The sequence below is a fragment of the Leptopilina boulardi genome, unplaced genomic scaffold, assembly GCF_019393585.1.
Source record: "Leptopilina boulardi isolate dan_hultmark-lab unplaced genomic scaffold, ZJU_Lbou_2.1 LbouV2_372, whole genome shotgun sequence".
NCBI classification, from domain to species: Eukaryota; Metazoa; Arthropoda; class Insecta; order Hymenoptera; family Figitidae; genus Leptopilina; species Leptopilina boulardi.
The window spans coordinates 1946347-1968746 of record NW_026137943.1 but is presented as its reverse complement, the minus strand read 5'-3'; the positions used below and the strand labels follow the sequence as shown (position 1 = coordinate 1968746).

General features: G+C 26.8%; 4 protein-coding genes across 7 annotated transcripts in view; 3 read left to right on the top strand and 1 right to left on the bottom strand.

Moving 5' to 3' along the window:
- Positions 1–1331: 1331 nt before the first annotated feature.
- Positions 1332–3237, bottom strand: LOC127287660 (uncharacterized). The gene is made up of 2 exons (XM_051314716.1): positions 3064–3237; positions 1332–3003 (listed from the first exon to the last, which is right to left on the bottom strand). Exon 2 carries the CDS (start codon positions 2979–2981, stop codon positions 1449–1451), a length of 1533 nt encoding a protein of 510 aa, XP_051170673.1. The 5' UTR covers positions 2982–3003; positions 3064–3237; the 3' UTR covers positions 1332–1448.
- Positions 3238–3589: 352 nt separating this feature from the next.
- On the top strand, positions 3590–5452 carry LOC127287662 (putative leucine-rich repeat-containing protein DDB_G0290503). The gene is made up of 2 exons (XM_051314719.1): positions 3590–3714; positions 3809–5452. The coding sequence occupies exon 2, from the start codon at positions 3878–3880 to the stop codon at positions 5357–5359; it is 1482 nt and encodes a 493-aa protein (XP_051170676.1). The 5' UTR covers positions 3590–3714; positions 3809–3877; the 3' UTR covers positions 5360–5452.
- Positions 5453–5675: 223 nt separating this feature from the next.
- Positions 5676–8262, top strand: LOC127287663 (uncharacterized). The gene is made up of 2 exons (XM_051314720.1): positions 5676–5790; positions 5995–8262. Exon 2 carries the CDS (start codon positions 6001–6003, stop codon positions 7468–7470), a length of 1470 nt encoding a protein of 489 aa, XP_051170677.1. The 5' UTR covers positions 5676–5790; positions 5995–6000; the 3' UTR covers positions 7471–8262.
- A 4042-nt stretch (positions 8263–12304) lies between these two features.
- LOC127287650 (talin-1) overlaps positions 12305–22400 on the top strand; it is a 44379-nt gene continuing 34283 nt past the window's right edge. For all 4 annotated transcript variants that reach the window (XM_051314693.1, XM_051314694.1, XM_051314692.1 and 1 more), the window contains exon 1: positions 12305–12453. The gene's annotated coding sequence lies outside the window, so the exon portion shown is untranslated. The remainder of the gene's footprint in view (positions 12454–22400) is intronic.

The window sequence follows — 22400 nt, the reverse complement described above, 5'->3', positions numbered from 1 at the left end:
TTGAAAATGATACAGAAAAAAAGGAAAAATTAAAAGACAATATTTATTCAGTAAAGAATGATATTGAAAAATTACAAACATATCAAAATCGTATTTACAATGAATTGATTCCAGTTTTTGATAAAATGCATCAAGATTTACCTTCAAATGAAACATTACATGTGCAATCAATTGTAGAACTTGATATTTCAAAATGGAAAGTACAAACAGCATTGAAAAATATAAAAATCATATTTCAACAATTTACAAAAGGATTTAATATTGAAAATGATATGAACCAAATTATTGAAAATTTAGAAGATACAATAAACACATTGATCAGTATTTATGATCAAATTCAAAATTTTCAACAGGAAAAAAAACTTTCTGCTTACATAAAACAATTAACTAATATTAAATTACAAAATTTCAATTCAAAGGACAAAATACTGGAAAATTCTGTACTTGAGACACGTTTTATCATTCGTATTAATCTCGCTCTAATTCAATATGAAAAAATTTTTAACTCATTCAAACAATTTGTCTTTCCATTTGCCAATAAATATATGAATGACATTTATAAACCTTCAATTTTTGAAATATCGACAAACATTAGTTTAAATTCAATTCATCATTGGTTTGCAAAGATAATTGAAAATGTTTATAAAATTAAAAACAAAATTAACACAATACAAGCGACTATTGTTAAAAATAGTAAATTTAACGAAAAATTAGAATACGGTAATAAACATCAGGGTGAATTTTATTTATGGAAAAATGAAACACATTATAATATGATAACAAATCTTTTGAATGGTAATGAAGTATTATTATTTCCCGATGCAAGGAAATTTCCTCATTTTGCGGTGAAATTTAAAAAAATTAGAATTAAATTTTTAACAAAAAATAATAATGAACAAAAACAATTGACAGAATTATTAAATTCATTAGAAATGAAAATGACACATGAGGGTAATTCTTATTATACTTGTGGAAATAAAATGTATCTTATTTCACATTCGCCAATTACATTGATAAAAACATTTAATGAAAGTTATCAAGGTGAATCTGATTCTGTGCAAAAATTGGCAAATGGAGATGATTTAGTGAGTCCATTTGCAACATGGCGTGTAAAAATTAGTAGATCAACTGGTGGTATTGAAAAAAATTATTTTGCAAATTTTCAAAATAAATTAGATTTAGTTTTAGAAGGAATTGGTACATATATTCAAGTTACAAATATCGATGTTTGTAACAAGAATACAAATTTAACTGAATATTATGAAGAATATATTCCAATAGTAAATTTTGACAAATGAATAATTTTTTATACTCCAAAGAAACGAATGACCTTTTTTTAGTATATAATATTTATTTATTGTAACATTTCTAGTTATTTAAAAAAAAGAACATATAACATAAAAAAAAAATAAAAAAGATTATTGATTTCCAAATCATCAAATTATAAATTAAGAAAGTGATGAAGCACCCCTAGTGAGAAACCAGCTGGCAACTTTTGTAACAGCCATTTTTAAAAAATTTCCAAACGTATCGTAAAGATATTTTTTTCTTTCTTCATTAAGTTTTTGAATATCCAACAAATAGGTATTTAATTTTTCTCGTTCATAATAATGTCGTATTCTTTCATTTTCCAATAATTCCTCTGATTTTCCTTGTGTTATTTTGCCCAATTCGAGAGAAATTGAAATCATTGATTCACTTAATTTTATCAATGATAAATTTAAAATTGACTGAAGATTAATATCAAAAATATTACTCTCCTTTAATTTCAAAAGTTTATCAATAATTTCCAAAAATTTGGCTTTCTCAAATAAATTTTCTTTCTCAATATGTGATTTAATTTCAGGATCAATTGATTGAAGAATTTCAATTTTTTGATGAAAATCTAATGATACATTAAAAGTTTTATGAATTTTTAATTTAATATTATACAAATCATTGTAAATTATTTGTAAATTATTTAATGAATCATTATTGTTTTTATCAATTATTTGTACTCTATTTGAATGATAATTAAGAGTTTGTTCAACAATTTCTTGTAATTTAATGAATGATGATGTTGATGATAATGATTCACGTGCTTCATATAAATAAAGCATTGATTCATCCGATATACTTGGACTTATTTTTGTTAAAATTGTTTTTTCAGTACTTTTAGAATTTTGTATAGCTTGAAAAATATTAATATCAATTTCATTTGTTATTGGACCAAGTTTAGCTTTTTTAAAAAAACCAATATGCTGATTATTTAAAACTAAAAATCGTACAAATTCTCTTAAATTTTCAGATATACTCATATTAGTTGTTGATAAAATTTTTTCCCTCAATAAATCATTGATAAATTCCATATCAATTGGAACATCATGAAAAGTATAAACTTTTGAAAAAATCACTGATATACTTCTAAAATAATAATTTAATTCATCTTTAAATAGATTATCAACTGCATTTAATACTGTTAAAAATGGTTTAATATTGTCATGAAGTATATCATTAATATCAATGACCAATAAAATTTTTAATGATTGAACTTTTTGTAATAATTGATAAATATAAATAGCATTTGTTATATCTTGTATTGGTCCTCGATTATCATCAAATCCAGGAGCATCCCAAAGGCTAAGACCGGGAAAATTAATTGATGACCATCTACTTGGTAATGTTGTTTTTGATGTTGATCCACTTCCAATTTCTGGACCTGGTGAATTATCAGCTTTCACAATTGATATTGCATTATTTTTGAAATCTCTCACACCAATTAATTTATTTCCAATTAGATAATTAATTAGTGTACTCTTTCCTGATCTTGGTGAACCAATACAAATAATAACATTTTCATTTTTTGCCTCAATTTCCATTATTTCCGAAGCCTCATTAATGGCATTTTTTAATTCTTGTATTTCATTGGGATTTAAATTTCTCAATTTACTCTCGACATTAATTGTCATTAATAGAATTAATGATAATAATTTTTCAATCATTATTTATTTTTTAATTTAATAACTGAAATAATAAAAAGAAAATTAAATTTTCATTCTTTGTGATAGAAAAAAAATTACTTACCATAAGGATTTTTTTTATATATGAGAATATATAAATGACACAAGAAGAAAAATTTCCACTTAATATTCTTATTTTTTTATAAAGATAAATTAATAATTTTCAAATTAGTTAAATATTTTCGAGATAGTTCAAATCTTTCTCCGTCAAGTAGTAGCCCTCACAACAAAAGGATATTCAGGATATCCTTGGGACGTCCTGGGGATATCGATTTGTTTTCGGCGGTTTGGATATCCCTGGGATATCTTAGAGATGTCCATGGATATCCAGAGGATATCTTAGGGATATCCGAATCGCCAAAAGCAAATGGATATCCCCAGGACGTCCCAGGGATATCCTGAATATCCTTGTGTTGTGAGGGAGCAAAGTGTACAATACGAATAAAGTAAAAATTTAACTTCTCTGTTTAAATTATAAATGAGAGGACAAACTATAGCAAATTATCTCATTTATTTCCCATTTCTATTATCATTCGCTGAAATATGCTGATAAAAATTAAGAAATGACGATGTTATTATTCGCCGGGGAAGAACATATTTTTTTTTTTTTTTAGAATAAAAACAAGTATATATCAAACCACTGAATTATTTTAGTCTTCTTTGAAAAGTGTAATACAAATGTGTATATCAGCTTTACAAAAAAAGAAATTTATATGTAAGTTAATTATATGATAATTTCATTAAAAATTGATAATTTCCCCAAATATTTTGGCAAATATTTTTCAATCAATTATATTTATTATTTGCAGAATATCAAAAGAATATCAGCAAAAAGTTTCAATTACTTTTTTCCTATACAATAAGAATCAATTATAAATATGACGAGATTAATTATTTCCATTGAAATTATTTTTGGACTAATTTTTATTGTCAATGGCAATAACGATGAATTTAGTCAACAAGATTTAAAATATTTAGAAAATGCTCTTCATGAATCATCAAAATATATGACAAGTGTAGTTAAGGAAGAGGATATTGTAATTTGTATTGGGGCAACAAGAGCTGGAAAGAGTACATTAATAAATTATTTAATTGAAAATAAATTAAAAGCCGAGAAAGTTACAAATTATCAACCAATTACAATAACAAAAGTCGATAGTCAATCTTTAGGACCGGAAATTGGAATTGGATCTACGTCAAAAACAACGATACCAACAAGATGGATATCAAAAAAATTACCCGAATTAGCCATTTGGGATGCTCCTGGTTTTGATGATAATAGAGGAGCAGTGCAAGATATTACCAATGCTTTTTATATTTATCAATTATTACAAAAAGTAAAATCATTAAAAATAGTTTTAATAGTCGATATTAATGATATTCTTCACGATAATATTAAACCATTTGTATCGGTTTTAAAATCAGTGGAAATTTTAATGGGTGATAAAATGAGAAATTATTTTACAAGTATGTCAATAATTTTTACAAAAGTACCAAATATTCAAGATGACATTCCATTGGATATGCAATTTATAAATGAAAAATTAACCTATCAATTTTTATCAAATAGTGAAATGCAATTATCACAAATTTCAAAAGAATTTATACAATTTCTAATAAATAATAATAATCATATTGCTTTATTTAAGAGACCACAAATTGGACTTGTTACATCTGCAATAGATGTAAATATATTTACAGTTATTAAAAATTCCAATCGAATTGAAAAAAATTCTCTAATGACAATAAATCCAAGTATTTCTGATCATTCAAAAATATGTTTATTTAAAGTTCGTGAGACATTGTATTCTGTAAAGGCATTTCAAGAATTACAAGATATTGTAAAATCTTTTATTGATAGAAAAGTAAATGATTTAAATGCAATTAATGATGCAATAGAATCTGAAAATCGTATAATACAAATTAAAAATGATTTAAATGAATTGAACACTAAATTACATAATGCTATATTTTATACTAAAAGTTTTCCAGAAAAATTACAAATTCTTCAAATAATTGATAATAATATTATTAAAAAAGTAGAAGAACATAATTTATTGGAAAAATTTAAATTAATGGAATTTGTCGATAAATTATTGAACTTAAAGGAGAGTATACAATTGGACGTTGGTATTCAAACGGTTCTAAAATCTTCCATGTTAAAAGTGCAAGAATGCATAAATTCTGCACAAACAAAGATAAATTCAATATCACAAAAAAGAGATGAGATACGAAGAATGGAGGAAGAACGAAGGCGACAGGAGGAAATTGCTAAATTAAATGCACAACTTGAGGAACAAAGAAGAGAAAATGAAAGAAGACCAAAGAAAAAGAGCTTTTGGAGACGTATTTTTGGTTGAATATAAATATTTTCAAAGATATAATTTCCTTAAATTTAATTACATTATCATTTATAAAAAGATACAAAATAAAGGGAATTAAATAAATAAAGAAATAAATTAGTTTTTATTCCTTTTGTAGATTAGAAAAAATTAATTAAATTGATAAATTTATTTTAACTTGTTCTCTTATTTTTGCCTTTAGGGAATTACCAAGAATTTATCTCATATACTAAAAAGGGGAACAAAATAATTTGTTATAATGACGCATATAAATCTAATAATACTGAGAAATGATGAATTTTATCATTATTTTTTGATAAAATAATCTCTTGACCGCTTATTCCTGAATTTATATTTGAATTATTTTTAGTCGCCTCTGAAAACTACATCGCGAATGTTATATAGTTAATATTGACACTTTATATTTAAAAAAAAAGTTATACATTTTGGTAAGTTAAAATATTTCTATTCATACATTTATTAATTCTAGACAATGGCTCATACGTAGAATTACAATTTGGGTAGAAAACTACCCCAAACGATTTTTTAATTCGTTAACTAAACTTAAGGGTTTAAAATTTGTACTGTTTAGTGTTAAGAACTTTGGAAAATAAAATATTTCAATTTTTACTAATTTTTTCTATTTTTTTAAGGTTATTATGATCAAAATAATAATCATTTGCCTAATGATTTCAATGATCAATAGTCATCAATGTGTATTCAATGAATATGATTTAAAAATATTAGAAAAAGCACTTCACGAATCGGCACAATATATGAGTAAGGAAGTGAAAAATGAACATGTGGCAATTTGCATTGGTGCAACAAGAGCTGGAAAAAGTACATTAATTAATTATTTAATTGGCAATAAATTAAAAGCTGTACGATTATCTCGAGTTCAACCAATTACAATAATAAAAGTTGATGAACAATCAATAGGACCGGAAATAGGTAGTGGATCAACATCAAAAACAACAATACCAACAAAATGGATATCAAAAAATTTACCCGATTTAGCACTTTGGGATGCTCCTGGTTTTGATGATAATAGAGGTGCAATACAAGACATTACCAATGCATTTTATCTCTATCAATTGGTGCAAAATGTAAAATCATTGAAAATTGTTTTAGCTGTTGATATTAATGATATTTTACACGATAATATAAAACCATTTTTAACTGTTTTAAAAGCAATTGAAAATTTATTGGGAAATAGAATGAAATCTTATTTTTCAATTATTTCAATAATTTTCACAAAAGTACCAAATATACAAGATGACGTTCCACTTGATATGCAATATATAAATGAAAAATTAAATTATCAATTTTTAACAAGTAGTTCTATGGAATTGTCACAAATTTCAATTGATTTTGTACGCTATTTAATAGCAAATAATAATCGTATTGCATTCTTTAAAAGAGCAACACTTGGTGATGTTACATCAACAATTGATATGAATATATTTCCAGTTATTAAAAGTTCATCAACAATATCAAAAAATACACTCAAAGAATTGCATCCAAGTATTTCAGATTCATCAAAAATTTGTCTATATGGTGCTAGAGAAAAATTACTCTCAATGTCAGCGTTTGTTGATTTAGAAAAAATTGTTAGTCAAATATGTCAAAAAAAGGTACATGACATAGGAGCATTGACTAATAATAAAGAAACAGAAGATAAAATAAGAATTTTAAATAAAGAATTAAATGTATATCAAAATAAACTCTATGATGCACTTCTTAATGAAAATAATTTTTACAAAAAATTGGAAATTCTTCAAACAATTGATATTAATATTAAAAAGAAAATTGATGAGCATAATTTATTGGAAAAAATTAAATTAATGGAATTTGTTGATAGATTATTGGATTTAGAAGAGAGTAAACAATTGGAATTTAGTCTTCAAGGTGTATTATTGTCATCAGTATCAAAAGTAAAAGAAGCGATATCATCAACTATGGTTAAATTAGGTGAAATAACACAACAAAAACATGATGAAATAATGAGAAAAGAAAGAGAAGAACATAAACAACAAATTGGAGATTTAAATAAACAAATTCAAGAATTAATTGAGAGAATGAATAAAAAAAAGAGTTTTTGGGAGCGTTTTCTTGATTTGTTTGGTTGATTCTCTAAAAGAAATAATAAATCCATATAATAATTAATAGTTATCTTACACTGAGAAAAAAAATTTAGTGTTTGCAACAAAATTGTTTGATTAGGCAATTTTGGTTCTTGTAACCAAATTTTGGTTGGCTGAAACAAAGTCGCAGAGTTATTTCAACCAAACATTTAGTTAGGCCAACAAAATTATTTGATTGAACATTTTTAAATTCCAACCAAAATTCGGTTACGACAACAAAATAATTTGGTTAACACAACAAAATAGTTTGGTCTAAAAAACCAAATGATCGTTTGTTGTCCTAACCAAAATTTGGTTGCGACAACCGATCTTCAGTTTTAAAACAGAGGTTCGATCACAGGTGGAGGAGATGAGATTTTTCAAAGTTCACAAATATTTCAATTGGATAAATATAAATTCAATGTTAAATTGATAATAAATAAATAAAAAAAAATAAAAAGAAAAGAAATAAGGTAGAATAAAATTTTTAATTTTACAAAAAAACTCTTTGTTTGATCAACCAAACATTTTTGTTGACCTAACAAAAAAAATTTGGTTGAGCTAATCAAACAAATTTTTGTTATGCCAACAAAAAACACTCAACCAAATTTTTTGCTTGACTCAAACAAATAATTTGGTTGTTTAAATACCAACAAAATTTTGGTTGCTCTGACTAAACATTTTTCTCAGTGTAATTAAAATTTAATTTTGAAATAAAATCATAATTTTTTTTTTTAAAAATAGAGCACTTATTCAAAAAATGTTAATTCTTCTTAATTAAAGGGACTCTTAACTATATTACTAATCTCGATTTATTGTTCCAAGACAAATGTATAAGAATATATATATAGATATCAATCCAATATATGCCTAGCGATAACATTTCCCGTAAAATTAATGGAAAAAGTTTTCGCCGACTCTTTTTGGGGATGAAGAAACGATAGCGCGATGAGTGTCGGGAGAGTGTAGGACAAAAGAGACAATTCGTCGGAGAATAAAAGAGAAATGTCGTGAAATGGGGAGTTACTTTTGTGACTTATATATATATATATATATATATATATATATATATATATATATATATATATATTTATTACCATTGCGAGGGAAAAAAATAAATAAGGAACAATATATCTCTTTATTTTTGTTATTGAGATAAATCAAATTCACTCCATGCAAATTCAATTTTTTCAAAATAAAAAATTTATAAATTTACAATTTTTCTTAATTTTATATTTAAAAAAAAAAAATTATATCACTTTTCTTACAGTAACGGATGTTTCATGATAACCACCCAAGAAGCACGTAATATATCCTCAATATCAAGGTAATATTACACATGAGATTCGTAATATAACGCTGTAATATTACAGTAATCTTACAGTGATCTTAAAATGTCCGCCTCAAGGTAATATTACCGGGAATATTACTGTAATATTAACGGTAATATTACAGTAATATTACAGTAATATTACAGACTGATTTGAGTTATTCATAAAGTATAAAAAACGTAAATATATTATAAGTCAATTTGGCTTGTTGGTAAAACTCTGGACTCGTGTGCTTTGAGTTCGGGGTTCGATTCCCTGGATGGGTAGATTTTTTTCGTAAAGAAATGTTCCCATAATATTACTGTAATATTCTCTTGTAATATTACCTTAATATTACGGTATAATATTACTGCAATATTACTGTAATATTACCTTAATATTAGCGCGTAATATTACAGTAACATTACCGGTAATATTACCTTGAGGCGGACATTTTAAGATCACTGTAAGATTACTGTAATATTACAACGTTATATTACGAATCTTACATGTAATATTAATTTGATATTGAGGTTATATTACGTGCTTCTTGGGCAATGGCTAGGGATATCACTTAGACTGGATATCACTTATTACTTAGTATATTCAGGGAATATACATTCCCTGAATATCCCTTGAATACCACCGTGGAATATTCCCATAATCTTCCAGGAAAATCAAAATGTCCTCATCATGGGAATATTCCATAGTGACATTCAGGGTTATATTCCAGTGACATTGAGGGAATATTCCTCGGTAACATTCATGGAATATTCCAGTGACATTAAAGGGATATTCAGGTGATATTGTGGAAATATTCCAGTGATATTGAGGGAATATTCCAAGGTTACATTGAATTTTTTTTAAAAATGTTGTTTTTAATCCTCCTGCCTTATTCAAATAACAATTTATAACATATTTCTATTATTTCAATAAAAAAAAATTCAATATAACCGTGGAATATTCCCTCAATATCACTGGAATATTCCTTTAATATTACCCTCAATGTCACTGGAATATACCCTGAATGTCACTGTGGAATATTCCCATATGATGCGGACATTTTGATTTTCCTGGAAGATCATGCGGGAATATTCCATGGTGGTATTCAAGGGATATTCAGGGGATATTCGTAGAACGGATATACAATATCCCGAATATCCGGATGCTTATTATTATTTTATTCTTTATCAATACTACTTGAATTATATATAAAAAATTTTACATAAAACTATCTTCTTCTATTTGTAATAAAAAAAAATTAATTTTAATTTAAGGTATATAAATTGTAAAAATTTTTTTTTTTTACGACAAACTGAGTCCATCTCGAGGCAGAACGATGAAAGTAATTGGTCGATAAAACAGAGATACCCGCGAAGGTATCTGTTTCTTGTTTGAATTGAATTGTAAACCGGCGCGGCAAACTTTTTCCCATATGTCTGCGAATGAAACGATAAACCGATTAAAATACAAATTTCTCTGGCAAATTTCCAATTGAGTTTTTGAGATAATTGAAGACATTATGCCGAATAGTTTTTTTTTACGATTTTAATATATTGTAGTGCTATATATAGTAAAATTTACGACACACCCTATATATATAAGAGACTCGATTTCTATATATATATATATATATATATTTATATGTGTGTGGGTTTTAAATGTCCCATTTTAGTAAGGCGCAAGTCGATGCCCACTCGTTTAATCGCCTTTACTCAATTTCCCATTGAATCTTGAACGATTTTATAAATGTTGTTTAAGTGACTTTCGTAATAATGAAATTAACAACACACTCCCGGACAAGTGCATATAACATGTGATGAATGTCGCGCCTACGATTTAAGGAAATGATTTAAAATTTTATTGCTATCCTTTCACAATTTTTACTATTAATTTTTGTTTCTTTTCTTAATAGCAACGGATATTTAATGATATCCTTGGGATATTCTAGAGATATTCATTTGCTTCCGGAGGTTTGAATATCACTATAGGATATCCAATTTAATTTTTTTTTTCTTAACAGCAACGGATATTTAATGATATCCCTATGATATTCTAGAGATATTCATTTGCTTCCGGAGGTTTGGATATCCCTATAGGATATCCTAGGGATGTCTAAACCGCCGGAAGTAAATGTCCTTAAAATCCTTAAATATCCAATGCTGTGAGGGTTTCTTCCTTAGTTTCAAATTACATATATATATAGTATTAATATAGTGTAAAAGCGGGGTTATTCAAAAAATAGAAATTGAAAGAAAATATTAAAAAAAAAAGAAATTTTAAGTGTGCAATTCTTAAATACTCTCTAAATCTGAATTAGTAAAAATGTTTACTAATTTGAATTAGTGACTCACTTTTTGCTTCTGAATTAGTTAAATTTTACTAATTTTTAGTAAAAGTTACTAATAATTAGTAAAATTTTACTAATTCTAAAGCAAAAAGTGAGTCACTAATTGAAATTAGTAAACATTTTTACTAATTCAGATTTAGAGAGTAAATGTAAAAAAAAAAAAGAAATTCTAAATTCTCGACAAAGTAACCGGCGCGATAATGCATTAACATCTCTTACATCATTTCCCAATGCCCGTTACCAGAGAAAACATTATATCGCCGATTGGAGAGACTGGATTACCAAATTTGGAGTGGACACGTACTCTCCTGCATTCCATAAGATGAGAGTCTTTTATTTATTTTCAGGTCAAAGAAGGAAAAATTACTGCAAAAGGAAATAAAATCAATTTTCTACGTATTCCATAGAAAAAATTCAAATGATAATTCAAATAAGATTTATTATAGTTGCAAAAAAGAAATATATATATACACACTATTAGAGAGAAGGTGTATTTAAATTTTTTTTTTAAATCATTTTTTTTTACGTTAGAAGAAAAGAAAGCAGAAAAAAAAGTGGAATTAATTTTTTTTTTTTTTTGTGGGCTTGGATATGATGTAATTCTTATGAGGGCCATAAAAAATAAGCTCGGAAATATTATTTTTAGAGAGAAAAGTCTGTTTGTTTGGATTAGCTATTTGTAGTGAGCCAGGTAAGTATATGACTCCTCATGTACCATGGTCAATAGAAAATTTTTAAATATTCAAAAAAAAAAAAACTTTTTCTTTCTTTTTTAATGAAAAAAAAAATCATATTTTATATAATTATGAAATTGCCTTAATTTGATAAAATCTCAATATAGTTCTCAAAACTAAAAATGTATAATTATAACATTAAAATAATATTTTATAAATATTCAAAATATTATTACATTCCAAGAGTGAAATAATTGTTGTTTTTTTTTTTAATTCTAAAAATGAGGGGATATTGTTACGTATACAGTTAATAAAATTAATTTTTTTTGTTGCATTCACATAACTAATTTCACAATAATCACAAAATATAATATAATAAATTAAAATGAGGTAATTATTAAATGATAATTTGCAATATTATATTTATCAAAACAATCATTGTTTTTGAATACCCAATTTTTTTTTATTTACGTTGACTTTACTGGATGTATTATAGCTGACAAACAGGAACGGAATAGCGGATCGACGAAATTGAACCAACTTTGGACGGAGTCGCAGAAGTGTTGTTGGACGTGTAGTTGTTACCCAAAGTGACAAATTGTTTTAAAACGAAGAAAAAAGTAACCTCCCATTGTACCTATGGATATTTTTAAAGGTAAGTTAAGTGTCTAGTGTTTTTTGTGAATTATTTGAATAATGAAAATATTGTTAATTTTTGCTGTCTTATTGATTTTTTTGTGATATTCCGCCAGATGGGCGTGCTACACTGTCTCAAGTAGACGTCAGCATTCGTTCATTTTTGTTTTTAATTTTGCAATTTTTTAATTTGCAATTTAGTAGATTTAATATTAAATGAAGAAATTGTTGTTTTTTTTGGGAAAATCAAATAATAGAGAGAAAATGCCGGGAGTACAGGAAAAGCTAACCTCAAAATTTATCAAAAGGGGGTGAGGGTTCATGCAACGGGTGTCTCCAGAAATAGAGATGATTCATAACAAGTATAAAATTGACAGTTCTCCGGCAAATTTATCTCCAATTTCTCTTATTTTTCAAATGTGATTTTATTTTTACTACATGTATTTTTGTATTATTATTATCATTATTTTAATTTTATCGTTAGACTTTTTGAAATTCAAACCATCATAATTTTCTTCAGTGTTTAATTTTGTCGTCTTTTTTTTCCCGGTTGACGAAACACGCGACATACCAAAACAATAGTGTCCCGGGAAAATCAATAGGCGGGGTGTGAGAGAGGTTAAAAAAGAGAGTTCAGAGAACGCCTGCTCTTTAGAAGAAGGGTAAAATACTTTTTTTTTTTTTTTTTTTTTTTTTAACCCTTTTAAATTAAACGCGCTAAACATCCCACGGAGTTGATTACCTCTTTTAATTAAAGATTCTTTATGGGAAATTTGTGTTAAGTGTTAAAATTTGTGTTAACAAAAAAAGAAGAGACATTGGATTATTAAAGTGTTAGTTCTTTATTTTAATATCATCTCAAATGCAGACTTTTCATTTCAAGAAGATGCGATAAGATATCATGGACGATTTAATTTAATATGTGATATTACCTTTTATATTATACTATTAAAATTGATGTTAAGACATAAGAATTATGCATAATTTTTAGCTAGTTTTTTTTGCATAATGATAATTTGAAGATTATATACTTTGCAAAAAGAAAATTGTATAATCTACTCAGAATTTTGAATCAAGTTTATAGCTTTTTGCATAATTTTTATGTCTGGGAAACAAAAAAAAAATTTGTTATTGTATTTTAATTTTGTAACACTGAGAAAAATTGATGATATAAATCAACAGAGGCCAAAAGTATGAAAATTATAGATTCTTGTTATTTTATTAACTCTCATCCTTTTGGCATAAATAATGTTGATTTAATAACAATTTTTCGCAGCGAAAATATTTTTCTGTATTTTAATTTTTGATTCTAAAATTTTGTCATATATTGTTAATTGGACGAACTTACAATAATAAACATGTCAATTGGCATAATGACCAAATTAACAAAAACAAAAACAAAAACGTTATTACTTTTTTACCATTAACATAACCTCAAAATCACATAATAAAAACTAGAAAATCTTTTTAAACACCAAAAAAGAAATTGTTTAATTAGATTCTATTAATGTTTTTCAAGATTTTGTGAAAATGAAATTGTGTTTATTTTCGTGAAACCTACTTACGCCCACGTTATTGTAATAGCCGATTCTGGTATATAGGTATTATGATACTCGGTGTTTTATATGAAATTAATTATAACAAATGTGTTACGCATCATTTGACAAATTTCAGGTGTGATTGCAAAAATGAAAAAAAAAGGAGTGAATGTACTTGTTGAAACGGAAAGTGAAGTTCCGGTTGAAATTTATAAATAGACGACGCGTGTTCTGTGTGTTTTAAGTATATCCTCCTGTTGTGTATGCTGTCTTCCTAAATAGTAGAGTACGTGCGTAAAATCTAACGCTCTTGTGAGCAAAAGAAAAAAAAAATTTACCAGAATTATTATTCTTGAGATGCCAACCAATTAACACTCTTTTCTTTTTTTTACTCTCTAAATCTGAATTAGTAAAAATGTTTACTAATTTAAATTAGTGACTCACTTTTTACTAAATCAGAAGCAAAAAGTAAGTCACTAATTCAAATTAGTAAACTTTTTTTACTAATTCAGATTTAGAGAATATATCAAATTAGCACTACCGATCCTTGTTGAAATGAAAAATTTATAAATTCAATTTTTCTCATTTTAAAAGAAAGTAAATTTTATTAATAATTGTACAAAAATTTTTGGGGGTATATATGATTTTAATCTATTAGACATGAGAGCACATTGTGATATACTAAATCGACAAGTGTATAACCTCAAACAGCTTTGTTTACATGTTTTACGCTCTATAAAGTTCTAAAACTATCTGTAAAGTTGTACCAACTCTTGATTTTATCAGCATTTTGCTTCCCCATTAAACAAATATAATCTACATCAGAGGATATAATAATTACTAATTGAAATTATAACATTTCTAACAGTGAAGAAAGTGAATCAAAAATTTATTAATTGATTAATAAATTACCAGATTTTTTTTTTTAATTTCAACAAAAAATTGAATAATATTTCACTTGTGAATCCTTGCTTATAATATTGTTTCTAAAGATGATGCAGGAATTGATTTCGTCATCACTTTGCATATCGCTTTAAATCGTAACAGGATCGGCTATACTCTCTAAATCTGAATTAGTAAAAATGTTCACTAATTCCAATATTAATAACTCACTTTTTGCTTCTCGCAATTAGTAAAATTTTGCTAATTATTAGTAACTTTTAACTAATTTTAAAGCAAAAAGTGAGTCACTAATTTAAATTAGTAAACATTTTTACTAATTCAGATATATATTAAATTATATTGGAAATTAAATACAATAAATTTCTAATTGGTTTTATAAACTCAGAATTTACTGATTTACTAAATTTACTAAACTTGGAATGATAAAATTTTTAAGTTAAAAACAATTGATTTGAATGACATTTAAAATTAGGTACCTAATCAAATATTTACAAAACAACAATAGCAAAATATTTCCATTCTTAAATTATTTTCCATTCAAATATTTACAATATTGATAATTTGTCAAAATGATAAATAGTGCAATGTTTATCATTTAAAGATTAGATAACTTATAAGCACTTATGAAATTTTAATTAAAAAAAAAAACTAATGCTAAAAGTTTATCTTTCATTTAATTAATTTACTATAACTCGGAAGAAATTAAAAATTAACTACATAAAACATTTGAAATTAATTTAAAAATAAAATTACTAATTTAATTTTGTTATTTTATTTTATACCTTTTAGCAGAAATTCGATTCGTTTTCTCAGTGTATTATAAATAATAATATTAATTAATAATAATATAATATTGAAATCAGTGAATTGATGAAGAAATATTAATATTGTAATGCGTCCCTGAACTGAATTGCCGTGGTTGTATTGAATGAGCGTATTATGCTAAATGTTGAATTTATTAATATTCAATGGCAATTTCATTCACCGTTCAAGAATCTCTAAATATTAAAGAAAAAAAAAAAAGTATACTATTACGATTACACGAGAAAATACTCTCGAGAGTTGTATTTATATTGGTATATATATATATAGTCTAAAATTAAATGCAAAACTAAAACTGTACTTCTCTGCTCGCAGATTATATACTGAATTAAAACATAAATTACTTTTTGCATAAATAACACGTTTCTACAAAACAAGATTTAGTCTCAATCACATAGAATTTACTTTTTTAATTATTACTTTATTTATATTGGTGTTTTAAATTTATATTCGTGTTTTAAATTCATATTCTAAAAACGAAGAATTTTAAAATTCTTATCAATTTTTAATTTAAAAATGCTTTCTCCTTTTTAATTTCCCTAAAATGGAAAAAAAAATTTTGATTATATATACTTTTCAACTCAATTTTTGTGTAAGAATTTTTCTTTTGAGAGCTTTAAAAAAGTTCCATATATAAATCTCTAGATTCTGGGAGAGTGAATTATTTGCCTCGAGCTGCGCTCATGAAAAATACTTTGTTTTTACTTTTAATTTCCTTTTATTTCCCCTTTTGTCTTTCATTCAAATTGAAGTAAATTCTTAATATACAGAGTATTATTAGTAAATTATTTTTAGTTTACATAATCGATAATCATAAACTTTTTATTGTTTCAACTTTTATATATATGCATAAATGTTTTGCGAATAAAAAAAAAACGTGATGAAAACATGAAAGAATTTTATTCAAGCGACGCAATGTTATTAAAACTTAGATGAGAAATCGTATTTTTCATGACAGAAAAGCGTCGCGTCGTGCGTGCTGTTGATGTCAGCTTTATTTAATTTGTCGAGTGCTTCGCGTTCATCTTATTACCATTCACTATTCGTTGACTTCATTCGAGTTTGAGAAAAACAGGAGATCGTAGAAAAAAGATATAAACTGTAACGTTTTTTTTTTTTTTTTTAATTACATTAATGTAAATATAATTAAGTTTGCTGACTTCTTTTTAGGTCAGATAATTTTTTTGAACCTTCTTTAAAATTATTTTTTCGAAGCAAAAGATAAATAATTTTCAATACCATTTTTTTTATTTACATTATAATAATATTCAAGTATTTGGTGAAAAAAGAAGGAAAATTTTTGCCAAAACTATGCTGTCCTGTTTCTTATATATATATTTCAACACATATATTTCGTTCTAAAACTGGCTCTCGTGTCTCGCTTTCATTTCAATGTGTGTTGCGTTAGAAATTTATTCTCGTCCGAGACCCAGTAGTCACCATTTTCTGGATATATAATTTTGGTTATCAGACTGTAGACTCCTTGGCACCCTCCTGCGAGCTAAAATGTCCAAAAAGGCAAAATCACATGTAATTTTGTAACCAATCGTCCAATTTATCTCCTACTTAGATCTTAACAGTGTTCCTATTCTCCTATAACCCTCATTTTGTACATTTTCTTCTTTCTTTTTCGTTGTTGTCATCTTCTTCTTTTTCAGCTTTTTGTATATATCATTCTTTCTCTCTCACGAAGGAAACAAATGCCTTCGTTATAGAATCGTTAGGTTGAGTGCTTGGAACGAGGCTTCACCACAATTAACATCCCCTAGCTTAACCCTTTCTCTTTTTGGAAGGTAAGGCAGATATGTCTTTTGGGGTTTGTGCCCATACAACCCCATTTTCTATTCCCCATTCTATATATGCGCGATAAAATTTTGCCGACATTTAATACAGATTTTAAGTCACTAATTGTCGGAAACATTTTTCTTAATTATTTTCCACAATTTGTTGTTTGAATACTTATTTCTTTTATTGTTCTTTTTTTAAAATAATAAAAGAGGATTTAATTCTGAAAAAAAATTAATCTGGGTCAGGGGATAAATATTTGTGAATTTCTTTTTATCAAGTCATATTTCTTCCTCTGTGTATATATATACACGAGAAAGGAAGTCCATTTATAAATGTCTCTATATATTTTTCTGAATCCTATTCTTTTTGTTTCTCCAGTTGCATTTTTTCACTAGAAACAAAAGCCGTGGAAAGTGTCAACTGCACACGAAGCCAGATCTTGTGGTTCTTTTCGCACAATATATATATATATATATAAGGGGACAATTTCTTTTCGAGAAAGTTTCCAACGACGACGGCTTCCTCCCATCTCAGACCATTTTCATTTGCTTATATATATATATATATGTTCCATAGCCAATTCAATCAGACCACTTAGAGACACGTCTGCGGTATACCTGGATCGTATCTTTGCCACGACACTTTTGGGGCGAAAGTTTACTGCCTATACTTTCGTTTACTCTCAGAAAATTAAATCTGGACCCTGAAAATTTGATTAAAAGTTCTCTTTTGTACATTGAGCTTCATCTTCCAATTGCTGTTAAAAATTTCTTTTTAAGATTTATCTCTCTTTTTTTTAATCGCATATCAATTCTAAAAAAATTTTATTTGAATTACCTATAAAATTTTAGTCAAAATAGGTTAATTAAATTGTTTGTTTCAAGTCAAACGAGCTTTTTCTCATATTTTGAAAATGTCAATAGCTTACTGGAAAAATGATACTTTTTGAAAGATGTTTCAATTAGTATTATATCTGGTTACATATCCCGGGCATTATACACCTGTCTTAAAATACCTCTCTCTCTTTCTCTCTCTTGGAAATTTTTGTTCTTCTTTCAAAAAGATTGAAACTCCCTTTCTTTTTTTCTTGGTTCATTCGTCCATCATATATTTAATCCAAGACCACCCTTGTTTGCGCAGTTTTGGGTTACAACTAGTCTAATGGATTATCCTTATATATACTCTCTCATGGCACCTCAATTCCACCCCTAAATGGCAACAACGACTTCAATGTACCCACACACACACATATACACACCTCGTGTAAAAACAACAATGATTTTATATTTACCTAACTTATTAGCAGATTTCTCAAACCGAAGGGGAATGACTATATATATATATATAAAATCGCGTTTGATTCGTCGAGAAGCCATTTTTATTTTCAATTTTGTTTGTTTTCGAAAAAGGGCTTTTATCGAATCTTATATCGCCCTATTATGATCAATTTCTTTTTTCCCCTTCTTTTATTTTTAATATTTAGGATTTTTTTTTAAGGATATAACTAATAATTGAAATAAACAATTTATTCTGAATAAATAATATCTCTTAATATCAGTAAGGGAAATTTTAATTATTGAATGTAAAAAGTTTGGATAAATTATTAGCTCAGTTATGGCAAAGCGATCTGTATTGTTTAATATAAGAACGAAAGTTCGATCTCACCCTTAGGTGAATATTTTTGTATAAAATTATTTTCTTCCTATTAAATCCAATATATAAATGAAAATTTGAAATGTAACCCAAATATGAGAGTTAAAATTTTTTCAAAATTATTATTTATATAATCTGTTAATGAAAAAAAAAATAATTGCATAAGAAAATATATTAAATGACCAATTGGGAAATATGAGGTCATCATAATAGGGGAATATGAGATTGAAACGATATTTTATGAGCGGTACGATTCTCGGTTGAGTACGTGTGTAACAAGCCTATTACACGATTATGTTTTTTTTTTTTTTGCCTTATTATTTGCGTCTTTTTCTTTTTTTTTTATATCTCGTCGCGCCTCTTTTATTAAAACATTGTCCAAAGTGCATATATGTCGATATCAATACGTGCTTCGCGTTTTTAATACGAACAAAAAAAAAAGAAAAAAAAACGCGTTTACTCGATTCTCATACACTATTTCGGGATTTATCGAGTATACTTTTATCAATACATTAATTTTAAGTATACGGCATTTTTTTTTTTTTTATTATTAATGTTTTGTTAACCGCCTCGACGAGCATTGATTAATTTCTCATAATGCGGAAAGAAGATATCAAAATTGAATTTTTTGTTATAAATCTATTTTTATCGTTAAAAAAAAAAATTATTTAATGCTTCATTCTAAATAGTATGATTATTTTTTAAATTCATTTTTATGGAAAATTTAATTTTTTACCTTATAAAGTATACGTTACAGTTAATAATAATAATAAAAACAAAGAAGCAGGAACTGAATTATCTCCATATTGTGAATGAGTCATTTGCATAAAAATGTAATCTAAATGATTTGACCTCAGCAATATGTGTGTTATGAATTCAAGTTTACGATATTTAATTTTCACACAATTATCAATTTATTTGTTAAACAAATATTTTTCTTTTTTACGAAATTATTTATACAAACAATTTTTCAAATGAATTTCCGCGTATATTGCAATTTTTTGAAAACAGATCAGCAAAAATAAAATTGTAAATTCTCCGAGCTATTCTCTGCTCAATTCGCTTAATGCACTTGTTAATTATTACAAAAAAAAAACACACTTCACACGCTTGTTCTACTTTATCATTCTCATGGTAAAATAAACTTTTGCCATTTTCAGTCATAATTTTAAGTGATTTAATTCTCAGTGAATTATTAGGTTTTGTTCGCACTGAAACTTTAGAGAATGCATAATAATAATTCTATTTTAGCGATGATTCACTTAAAGAGTTACGTTAGCATTATAACATCTAAATCTTCAAGGTTCTTACCTAAACGACAATGAATCTTTCAATTTTATTTATTTTTTTTGAAAAACATGTAAATATTTTCGTCAATTTTTTTTTTAGAAAATAAAAAAAATATGCGCAAAGATAGTTTGAACAGGAATTTCCTGATTCATTTTTCATACTGCTTTGCGTCACTTTCAAGTTCAGTATATATATATATTCTGTCGACTGCCGGTCTCTTTTTTTACATTCTCAAAAACGATTTTTCGCCCTCTCGACCTTTTAGGGGAAATGGTATAGAAACTCACGAGATTTCGAAATTCGCAAGCAGAGTGTTAGACTCCATTTGGAGCATGCGGTGCCGGCAGTAATAGGTCGTCTTAGCTTAAATCGATGCGCTATCTTTGCGTTCCGCAGCTCTGCACCTTTCCAAGTTAGAGAGTTTGAGGAAGCTTCTAGTGACCTCGCCTATCCAGAGTAAAATCCAGGATTCCAAAAGCCAGCTCATTTCTTACTCTCTGTGTGTGTGTATGTTCTTGTGCCTCTGTATTCTTTCTAACAGAGGACAAGAAGCAAAAGATTTCAAAATAAATAAGAGCAAGAGAGAAAGAAACGCAAAATGAGAAAACCAATCGAGAGAGTTAGATATATAAGTCAGTGTGTATAAGTTCAGGTGTAGATAGATATATATAGGTATGTATATGGAGCCGCAGCATCAGTAGAGCGTCTCGGCATCGGAGGCGCCAAAGCGTCGCGGCGCCACCCCCGGCGTCCGCCATAACGCCGCCAACCCCAAACCCTCTTTTCAACTATATACAACCCTCCCGATTCACCTCCTCAAACTCGCTAACCTATCCCGAATTTCTGCAAAGTCGCCTACTTCCCTCTCTATATATATATATACATCAAATTCCCAAATATCGATACAAATATATAAACAGGCCTTTCGCCTTGACCTCCTCTTGGGCAAAAGTTGATTTTTATCTTTTTCGATATGAAATTAAAAAAGACTGTGCCAAAATTTTTGATGCCATCGCTTCATTTCTAGCCATGGGTTGGTAAAAAAGTTACTAGAGTGTCAAGAGTTAGTAAAAAAGTTACTAGAGTGACAAGAGTTACTTAAAAGTTACTAGAGTGGCAAGAGTTAATAAAAAAGTTACTAGAGTGACAAGAGTTAGTTAAAAGTTACTAGAGTGACAAGAGTTAGTAAAAAAAAGTTACTGTAGTGACAAGAGTTAGTAAAAAAAAGTTACTGGAGTGACAAAGACTTAGTAAAAAAGTTACTAGAGTGACAAGAGTTAGTAAAAAAGTTACTGGAGTGACAAGAGTTAGTTAAAAGTTACTAGAGTGACAAAGACTTAGTAAAAAAGTTACTAGAGTGACAAGAGTTACTTAAAAGTTACTGAAGTGGCAAGAGTCAGTAAAAAAAGTTACTGTAGTGACAAGAGTTAGTAAAAAAAAGTTACTGGAGTGACAAAGACTTAGTAAAAAAGTTACTAGAGTGACAAGAGTTAGTAAAAAAGTTACTAGAGTGACAAACAAATTTAAATAATGATTATATCAAAAGCATCTTATATTTTTCATTATCACTCCAATGATATTAGCTTCTATTTAAAAAAAAAAAGTTAAAGCAGCTATAGGAAAACCTATTTTTAATTGTTAAATAAAATTCCAAAAAAAATACCAGAGAATAACAACTCTCATTCTAGTTCTTTGCAAATTCACTATATATATTATTTTTTAAAAAAGTGCACTGCTTTTGATTTAACAATGAATTGCTCATCACAATTTTCAAGATAACTTCTTATCGCTGTATTTTAAAACTCGACATTTGCATCTTTGTGGGTGCGAAATGTATATATATATATAGTTCTTTGCAAAATAATCTCATAATATACAAAATGTGGAATGCTATGCGAAAAATTCATGAATTTAACATCAACTTGGCAAAACTTGCGTTCTAAAAAAAAAGAACTATCTAAATTATTTTCAC